Source organism: Micropterus dolomieu, linkage group LG13 (genome assembly GCF_021292245.1).
Source record: "Micropterus dolomieu isolate WLL.071019.BEF.003 ecotype Adirondacks linkage group LG13, ASM2129224v1, whole genome shotgun sequence".
Lineage (NCBI taxonomy): Eukaryota > Metazoa > Chordata > Actinopteri > Centrarchiformes > Centrarchidae > Micropterus > Micropterus dolomieu.
Window position 1 is genome coordinate 16,733,268 of NC_060162.1, and position 10,654 is coordinate 16,743,921.

General features: G+C 42.3%; 1 protein-coding gene across 7 annotated transcripts in view; it reads right to left on the bottom strand.

The window, feature by feature from the left end:
- LOC123981892 (spermatid perinuclear RNA binding protein) overlaps nt 1-10,654 on the bottom strand; it is a 105,390-nt gene that overhangs the window by 17,930 nt on the left and 76,806 nt on the right. For all 7 annotated transcript variants that reach the window (XM_046067124.1, XM_046067125.1, XM_046067121.1 and 4 more), the window contains 6 exons: nt 8,310-8,572; nt 7,239-7,407; nt 4,752-4,995; nt 2,141-2,253; nt 1,181-1,276; nt 590-701 (listed from right to left, as the gene is read on the bottom strand). In XM_046067124.1, coding sequence (XP_045923080.1) covers nt 590-701; nt 1,181-1,276; nt 2,141-2,253; nt 4,752-4,995; nt 7,239-7,407; nt 8,310-8,572 — 997 coding nt within the window. The remainder of the gene's footprint in view (nt 1-589; nt 702-1,180; nt 1,277-2,140; nt 2,254-4,751; nt 4,996-7,238; nt 7,408-8,309; nt 8,573-10,654) is intronic.

Sequence of the window (10,654 nt, forward strand, 5' to 3'; positions counted from 1 at the left end):
CTTGTGACATTATCTATAGGAGCAGGAGAGTTGTGAGTATTGCTGTCTGGAGTTGGTGTGCTTGCCCTGGGAAACCGCCTCACCCTCTCGGCATGTTAGCTTCTCAGCAGCAACTGTAGCGTTAGTATGCTAACCCACAACTTAGCCGTTAGTTACATTACTTGCTGTGTCGTTGTTCACTCTATAGCGCGGTATTTGCCACAGTATTGGATTGCTCCAGAATCACATACCCCGCCTTTTATTAAAATGAAACTAAGCTTTCACATACTTTTGAACAATTGGATTTTTTTCAAAGGTTGCATAACATTTTGTAAAGAAACCCTTCAGCTGTTCCTAATTAAGATGCTCTCGTAATGATGACTTTCCTCAGACAGCTTTGCTCTGTTGGGTCATTGATAATGTCTTGACCTCTCTCAGATAAACAGCTCAAAAATGTGCCACAGTGTATCTGCTCATCTACCCAAATCTGACATGTTCCCTAGCTACCCTCACCAGCACTGCCAAGAATTTGCATGGAAACACACGCGCTCCTTTAATGATCCTTTAATCTTTGTAGCTGTATATTCATGCATCCACCAAGGCTCCGTACCTGGTAGCAGTATGCCTGAGGCCAGACACTCCATGACTCGACGCAGGGCTTCTCCAGCCCCGAGAGGTCTGTTGCAGGTGGCAATTGCCTTCTCGCAGATAAGCTCTAAGGGCTGCCAGAACACACACACACACGCATAAACACAGGTGAAGATGCAACTGTAAGGAAAATGATTTGCTGTATCAATAAAAAGGTATTTTCCCCTTTACGCAATACCTACGGTATGTAAAAGTAAACTAACAAAGAAATTAAACTCGTGGAGTGTGAACTGACACTAGCAAATCTAAAAAAATAATCAATCAGTCTGTTAATTAAATGTTGTATTTACATAACACATTTAGTGGTGGTCTCGCTAAACATAATTCATCTTTCTTGCTAATAAGACAGCATGTCTGTCAATCAGATCTTAATGAGAATTAATGTGAAAGATTTTATGGTGACTCTGTATCAGCATTCTTAAGCAGTATGTGACACAGTTAATTTATTCTTCAAATTTTAACAGAAATATGAACCTCCCATTACAGCATGGAGATGGAGGGCATTTCGTTAACATTAACAGTCAAATGCATGTAATTAGAGCAAAAGACTCACCCATCCCTTGAGAGGTTCCCAGATGGGGTGTCTATTGCACATGTCTCTGAGTATCCTGAGAACGATAACGCAGGACTTTAGCCCGTTCACTCGAGCCTGAGAGAGCAATAAAGGGAAGGAGAGGGGAGAAGAAGGAAAGATGGAGAGGTGTGAGAAGGAAGATTAAACAGAAAGAGGGAGGAAGGGAACAAATTGAGCGCAGTAGGAGTGGTATTTGTGCAAACACACACAGATAACAGCCTGCTTTACACCACAAAGCCACATAATGAAGTGATTGTATCTGTCTAACCCTCTGCATGAGCCCCCCACAGAGAATGAATATCATGAGTTATGTTGCTTAAGACACTAAACATTTTGAATGTAGTTAACTAAACATGTAATTTTCTTCAATTCTCTACATTCTGAATTTGTACATTGAATTTTTTTTCGTCAGTAAGGTGAGTGAGTTGGGAGATAGATGGGGAAGGGTATGGGAGGGGAATCAGAGGGAAGCATGGACATACTGTACAGAGCAGGCAGGTTCACATAATAGCCAAAAAGAAAAACAAGTATCAACCATTGCTTTTGTAGCCTTACGATTCCTCTTACATTCATGTTTTTCCCAGTTACATATACAGTGAGTTGAGTGCAACATTGAATGTAACTGATGTGTAATATTTGCCAATTTTTGTCCGTGATGTTATAAAACAACATCCTGCAAAGTGAACTGGAGATGAGAGAGCATGTTATATATTTATATGTTGCCGTATTAATTCTAAGATTATTTGTAATAATTCTAACAAATGAATTCAAATGTATATGAGAAAATTTTTTTAATTTCTGTCTATTCTTGATTAATCCAAACTGACCGGGCACAATAAGCACCACAGTATTAGCTGACAGTGAGTGTATTCCCTCTGGGTGAATCGTCAGGCTACAATAAGCACCGGGCAGGAAGACAGGAAGTGAGTGGGTGCCGACCTGGAACCACTTGGCGTGTCGCAGCGCTGCCAGGGCCAACAGACATCTGTGTCTATCCAGCACCTCCCTTTCCTCCTCCTCAGCCTCCACTCTCTGCGCAGCAGCACCCAACACTGCCACAAAACAATAACAACCCAATATAGAGAACGTGAAACACACACACGTCATGTCTGAGTGTGTGTGTTTGAATTTTTTTGCGCATGGGAATGTATGCAGACACACTAGAAAAATTGTGTGTGAATGCACACATACACACACACATGCATGGATATTTTGGTACATACAAGGTGCTTTTCATGCCATAAAGCTGTTTCTCCTTGTAGAAAGTGCAGACTCTCTACAGTTCACAGATCTGTGATGAATGCCCGTAAAAACGTCCTCACTCTAAACGATGTGTCATTTTCAACACTGTGATCAGTCTAACATGTGTCAACTGCATCACATGTTGACATCATTAGCACACAGTAATACAGGATGCACTGTCCTTCGTATACATATGTGTTGAAAATTACACACACTATTTAACAGTGATTTAGTAGTTTACATCCATCAAGTCAGTGACAAATCAGTGAAAGGGAGAGCAGCCGAGGTCACAAGGGAAGAGACAACTTTGTGGGATGGAGAGCCCCCCCACAGACATACACCAAACAAATACCTAAGGAGTGTTTGATTTAATGTGTGGGCATTTTTGGGACACACACATTTCCCTGTGCCCAGCGAGGCAAATCAATCTCTCCTTTATGTATTTGAAGAGGGTTTTATTTATTTTGATCCAGTCTGCACCAGGCAGGAGTCAAAATAGGAGTTTATTTTTCTTCTGGGTTACTTAAGGTGCACTTGATTTCGCAGACTCATAGAGAACTGGTGCAGAGAAAGGCAATTCAACACCCTGTCTGGGCAAACACAGAATCAAGCGCTCCTAAAGTAGAACTGAAAAGAAAAAAATAAAATAATCTAAGATAGTTTGATCCAGTCTCAGACAAACACAACACAGGAGGGATCAAGGCAGGGTTTAGTCAGAGCATCGTGGTTGGTAAAAGAGGTGCATTCTTGCGCTTTTATATGTGAGCATTTGATTCATGCTGCCCAACACAAAATGGTTGAGTTACTACACTCTCAGCCATTCTGCTACCTGACAATCAAAATCCTTGATATGTAAGGCGAGCTGAATCAAACGCAGGTGTGTATGAATGAGTTCGGTTACATGGGGTTTTCAAAGAGGGTTTATTGTGTGCAGGACCTACTGGGAGTGACATAAAACACGCTAAAGACCCTTTGGGTCTCTATAAAAACAACAAGGTAAATATTTTCTTATCACTCTCCCATAAAAAGAAGAAGAAAAACCTTCCCCCAAGAGGTATTAAGATGGAATGTCAAAAGGGTGTAATGTGTGGTAGCAGCAAGGAGAACATCTATCTCACATTATCCCTGAACTCATCTGGCCGTTATTACAGCATAGCTCTTCCTGACTGATGCATGCAGTGGTGTCTATTTGTGTTTCCCTGTGATGTACAATGGTGTATCTCAAGGTCTGTCAGAGTGATCTCAGCTGCATGTGGGGCCGCTCTGCTGCAAGTGGATCATTATAGTCTTTCTCCTCTCCGCTTGTCCTCCCACTGTTCTCTCAAATGCTCTGCTCGCCGCTCCCTCACTCATTATCTCCTTTTGTGTTGTCTGATTTAAAAAATTCCCTTGGCTATCGCGTCTCCTCTAATTTACTGTCACAGCACCCTCCCTCCCTCTGTGACCGCAAAGAGCAGCGAGCGGTGTCTGAGCACGCATGCATGCAATATGTCTGCACAGACACAAGTACAACTTATATTCAATAAAATAGCCAGAGCTTACTGAAACATTCTGCACACATGGGAACCCTAAAGCATAAAAAAAGTTTCAGTCTCAACCTTTAAAGATGTGACCCAATTAGACAGACTGGACCACATCCCTCAGCCTCCATGGGTGCCTGATGAAACCTGAGCTATTGGACATCCAGTGTGACAGGTACCTTTATCCGTCAGGTTCGATATAAGGTTTGTGTGTGCATGGCTTCTCTGTGTGGTTGCATGCCTGTGTGCTCTTCTTGGTGTGTGAGAGAGAAATAAAAAAAATATGAGCGGTCTCCTCCATCTCACCGTGGCACATGGCATGATGTACGGCTAACCTCCGTGCTATCTCTCATCTCTCTCCGAGACCTGAGTGCCTAGTTGGACAGGAGCCACGGGATGGATGGGCAGCTTGCTACTGCTTGGCTATTGATTTCGGTGGCCTGCTGGCCTTGCTCTCCCGTCCCACCTCCCACAACCAATTATAACCACTTCCTGTTACCCATGAAAATGGGGGCATAGGGAGGGAAGATTGTTTTTAGTCTGAACGCCTGTTCCTGTGTGTTTCAGCTCCTGTATGTGTCCTGTACCTGTCATGTCTTGTGTCAGCTTTAATTAATGAGATCAAACCTCTTATATGAGGGAAATAAAAACAAATGCGTTCTAAAACGTATACAAACACAACATACATTACATTTGTGTGTGTGTGTGTGTGTGTGTGTGTGTGTGGCTGTGGACTGAGAAAGAGGGAAAAACTACAACTTGTGCGTCTCCTATCTCTGTGTTCCTACCTTGCCCATTCTTCTTCTCCTGCTCTTCCTCTTCGTCCTCCACCTCCTCCCCCTCCTCCTCCCCTATTTCCTCCCCATTCTCGAACTCCTCCTCTTCCTCCTCCTCCTCTTCGTCCTCGTCTTCCCTCATGGCTGGTGAGGTGAGGGTAATCGTCAGTGTGAGTTTGGGCTCTGTTGTAGTTCGTACCAAGATGGCTGCCTCGGGCAAGGAGCTTGTGACCTCATATTTTTCTTCTGTCAGCTTCTGTCATGCGTCAAACAGACATAACGGGATGGTCAGAGGCCAAGGTCACAACACGACAAAGAACAGATGAAAAAGGAGGAGAAGCTAAATATATCTGAGCCCACTGCTGCTCCCTGACGCTGCAACATCATCACCAGGTATGACAGGAGAAATATAAATGAAAAACATTTAGAGAAAGCCTTGCAGGTCCCTTATCGCTTGATATTTCCAAAAAGGGGCTATTTTGGGCCCAGGATGCTTCTGATAACCTGAACCAAGGCAGCATTTTGAAATGTGAGATATCTGACTTGCTAGTCTACACATCACTACAGACAAAAACACAAGACTTGTTTTAAAAAGTTCTCATGTGTATCAATCACAAGAACAACAACATGCAAATGCATAAAGGACACAGAATTTCTTGTGTGAACAAAAACTAGAATTTTAAAGTCAAACTTGCAAAAAACAAAACAAAACAAAACGGGGAAAGGGGAAAAAAAGGTGAAGATTCTGCATCTCGTAATGATGAAAGGATAAGTAAGCCTGTATCCTTCAACATACACCAGTATACAACATTGGACAGAGGTTATGTAATGGCCATAATATTTTAAAACAGGCTAATTAGGTCAAATTATATTAACATAAAAAATGAATATAACATTTTATCATTAAATAAGCATTACAGCTGTGAGACGCATTCGATAAAAAAATGGATGATGATGATGAAAGATGATGTAATCATGTGAAGTATAAAAGCTGGTGCAAGCTGTACATTGTAAATGATCTTGTGTGTGTGTTTATGTGTCGGCCTCTATTGTTTCCCAGTGTCACATATCCATTTGTGAAATTGTCTGCCTGTATGTACACTGTGCCTCAATCAGCCCCCATTCTGAAGGAATCAATTACTGCTGACCTCTGTGGTGAGGACTGACAATTACTGATGATAATGAATTCAAGTCAGTACACACAACGGCCACATTTGTAACAAGCACACGTGCCGACACGCAAAAGATTTACGGGATAGCAACAACATTCATTCAACAGCAACAAAAAGCTTTTGCCACAACAACCTGCAGGCAAATAACCTGTACACACAGATTCACAAAAGCATTTAATGTCATGACTGACTGTAAATATTGAATAAGTCAAAGATTTGAACTAAAACACAGTGTAAGTCGAGGAGTAGCCCAGAGGAAGCATTTGTGCGATGTTTTGCGAGTACAGTATGTGTGTAGATGTCTAGCATGGGCTGCTCTTGCTTGATTTGCACGTTTGTGTGCTTGCATTATTTATGTTGTTGGGCAAAACATCTGTAATCCAGTCACATATTGGGTACTCAGCTCTAATGTGGGGGGCAAAAAACTCCTCCCAAGGTTTCTCATTTATATTAGAGTTGGGACTTGGTTAAAGCTAGGATTAAGGGTTAGGAACAGTATGTGGCAGTTAGAGTTAGAGTTAGATTAAGCTTCCAGGGAATGAACACAAGTCAATGCAACGTCCTCCTAAGTGGCAAAAACAAGTGTGTGTATGTGTGTGTGTTTTCTGCTTGTGTGGGAAGGGAGGTAATCTCATGTCTTGGCCCAGTGACCAGAGATTCTGATTTTCTCATCAAAGCCAAATGGGATGTAGATGGGCCCTTTGCAACTCACTGCTCACTTAAGCAATGTCTGACACACACACACACACACTTCCTTCCTGCCATTCTCTATCTTACACCACTTAACTGCTAAAGAGAACGAGCAGACAAGAGGCACAGGGACAGAATTTATTAATTGAGTAATTTCTGCACTAGCTGGCCAGGTTTTTACCACATTAGTAGCTGTTGCTAAATACCTCCCCTAGATGAAAATTATATCATATGCATATTTGTGTGGTCTTTAGAACGTCAGGAGATTGACTATACCATGACTTGTTAATGATGAAACATGACACTGGGATACTAACACCAGAGTATTAATCACACATGACTCAAGCATACTAAAACACCTCTCAAGTTCTGACTTTACGATATTACTGTCACTTGCCAACACTCTCGATGGGAGAGTGTTGGCAAATTCAAGCAGAAACACTCACACAATGTGAACGCTTATCCAAATAGCTTAATTTCTGACATCGGAGAGGACTGTGCAATAAAAATAGAACTTTCTTGGATTAAATTTAGCAGACTATGATATCGCTGAAAGTGAGTGTGTGAGAGAAAACAAAAGACAGAAACTAATAAGCATGCAGCTGTATGTATGTGTGTGGGTCCGTGAGTGTCTAACCTCTATCTGTGTGGGTAAATTGTGACAGACAGTGTCCAGCAGTGTCTGTGTGGGTTTGTCTCTACACATCAGCACGAGCTCCAGGTCCATGTCGCCTTTGATCAGGAGGCCTTTGGCCACCAGGCCGATCCTCATCACTCCACACAGCACGCCACCACTGCTGGGCTCTCTGTTTAAAAGAATAATAAACGATAGGGAACATACGCATTTTATGTGTTTTTTTAACAGTACACACTTCAATGTTACCACCTCCCTTTTTTTCAATAAAATCTATGCTTGATCTAAGGCCGTTAACAACATATTAAAGAACTTTAAAAGCAATATTAGGCTGTATTCACACCAAATCAGGCATTGCGCGGATTCACCAGCTTTCTCGGTACCACCCCTCCCTCTCTTCGTTCACTCTCCCTCTCTCTCTCTCAAACGAATGGACACAAACCAAAGGAAGCTTCTTCGTATAGAGCGCAGACTGCAAGCCAGACACAGACATAGAAAAATTACAAAATTAACCAAGCGAGGATACATCTGGGAGAGTATCATTGTTTGGTCCATGAACTCTGCCTGGATAGCTCCCGGTTTCAGCTATATTTCAGGCTGACTGTGGAGCATTTTGACTCTGATTGCCAGCTTACTTGATTGGGCACTGGAGACTGACATCGGCTTGCGTTACCCCAAAAGTTGATTCCGTTTCAACTTTTCGTTGCAGGCCTGCTAGTTAAGATACAAAATAAGATCTGACAAGGCAATTTAAGACCCTAATGAGAAGTAGTGAACCCTTAATAAAAAGATTCATGAAGATAGCCGACCATGGAGAATGGTGCCCAGAGATTGTCAAGTGGTTAAGTTAATTTCCTCTGGAGCCACACATGCTCCTACTGTTTCATCTAACTCTCTCTGCGAGAAAGTGAATAAGCATATTTACAAAATCTCAAACTGTTCCTTTAAAATTTTTGGTCAGACAAAATAAGCAAGAGGACATTGCCTCCTATGTCATGTTAAAAGGCAAGAAAATTATAGAGAATAAAAAACACTCATTAGTTGCAGCTCCACTGTGCGTCATTGCTACCCTACCTGTAGCTGTCACTGGAATCCTCAGTTTTGTCACTGGGCTCATCGCCAGGATCATCCTCCTCTGTGCTGTCTGCTGGTTGGCTGTTGGCCTGGCTGTTTATGTCGCTGCTTTTCTGGTCCAGCCAATCAGAGACATGTTTGAGGGCGCACTCGACAGTGGAGACCAGCGTCTGCACTGCTTCCAGCTCCTGGGAGGAGGGGTAGATGGTGGAGTGTTTCGCCATGACGTGGCGGTCATCGTTACTGAAGGAACGGAAGGACCTCTGGAAGAAGGTAAAGGAGAATGAAAAATAAATAGAAATCAAATTTAGTACATTCTGATTAAAAGTGACAGGAAACACTAATGCACATAAAAGGCATACCTGTACACAAACACACACAAACACACTCTCCCTGTCTTTGTCTACAGCAAGGGCACCATTGGAGGGCGGTTTTCAACAACAGATTGCGCTTTAATCCATCAAATCGAGCTTTGGTCAGCCTGTCTGAGACTGAGTGACAAAAAAAAAGAAAAAAGAAAGCCCACACATGTTTGCGTCAATGCAAACATCAATGCACCACAACTTAACAGCAAAAAACAAATTCAAAACAAAGACACAAGGCGCATCCTGCTACTTACCGTCCCACAAAGCACGACTACGCATGGCATTTTATGTGTGTTGCTTTAACGGGAAAGATTTCAGTTCTTAACTCAGAGACAGCTCCTGACCCTGACATGCATGCACACACAAATACACATTTACTATCAAAAATTCATCTGACCTCTGACCATCTCCACCTGTTCTAATTCAATCAGATATTCAGGCTGTGGGAATCTACAGTTCATCTGCTCCTTGTGACTCTGGGAGGTATAAGGAGGGAAACCATGGAAGGAAGAGGCAAGTGGGAGGCATCTGACGAGGGGTTGCACAGAGGAAAGTAAACGACAGAAAATATAAGGGGCATGCCACATGAGCCAAGAAGGAAGAGAATAGAGGACAGCAGAGGCAAGAGCTCTGGGAACGGTACAGAATCCTTAAAAGACAGAAAATGGTTGTAGGAGGGGAGGCTGAATTCAAACATAAATGGAACAGAGAGATTGAGGAGAGGAGCAGGTGTAACTGAGGCTTTTGTGATTCCCACTCTGCCATTAATACCACCCAGATGGGTCCCTGTGCTTATGCACAGTCATATGAAAACACCTTGTAAATTGTACGTCAGCTTTTTTTTGTGTCACAGCATTTCAGTGAGTGTTTTTTAATGTGGCTAAATGTTAAATGGAAAACACTTAGTTATGTGAAAGATTCCTGTATTTAAACATCTGACCATTAAGTATTAATTAACTAATATAATCTAAATGTAAAACTGATACAAACGGGGAACTTAAGTGGCAATGTAGCGTGCATTATAATCTATTATCAAAGCACATTATCTCATTAATTCATCAGTGCTTATATATGGCTAGCAGCAACACCACTTCTGTTGCACTCTTAATTTTAGTTATCTTTTCTATCTGCATTACTTTTGTTTTTTATATACACATGAGAATAATATCAACCAGAATTGTTAAGTCACTACAGCTTTGATGTTTTTTTCTTTTTCACTGGCCTTTCACTGTAGTTTAGTTTTGCTTTGGCTGGCTTTTTATCTCTTTCTTTGCTTTCTCTTTTTTTTCTGTCTCTTTTTTCCTCTCCATCTTTATGTTTTGGGAAATATAGGTTAGAACATTTTACAGTATATCTTGGTAAGGTGAATCTGAAGGATGAGGTTCATTTTTAAACATTAGAGGTTATCACACCACGCTGGGGAGCCTGAGGTACGTAACCCAGTTCAACATGAGGAGGCTGCTCTCAACAAGCTGCTTATCTCAAAGACCCACATTTCCCTTCCCATTCACTACACACATCTACTCATAGAGAACCACACACCAGGCATGCTAACCGTCATGCACGCACGCGCACACACACACACACAGGACAAATGACCTTTTCGGAGAAGTATGGATAGTGTCGTTTGAGAGCTACTATCAACCTACTTGAAATCCAAGGACCAAACTGCACACATGTGCGCAAAAAGCGCGCACACACACACACACACACACACACACACACACACACACACACTTCATCCCCATTCCTAATTGAACTGGTGACATTCTCTTTCATCAGAGTGAGTGAGATAAAGCCATTAACAGAATGGAGGACAAGCACTGCACAATAACTGCAGCCTCCCAGCCTGTGTAGCTCAGTATGTAGAGTGAGGCACAAACATTTGGCAGGGTTACACACTCCGTTCCCACTGGAACAGCGATTCTCCAACACTTTGGCACCTGGCACAAAAGCATGCGGCAGTGACATGGAGCGAAT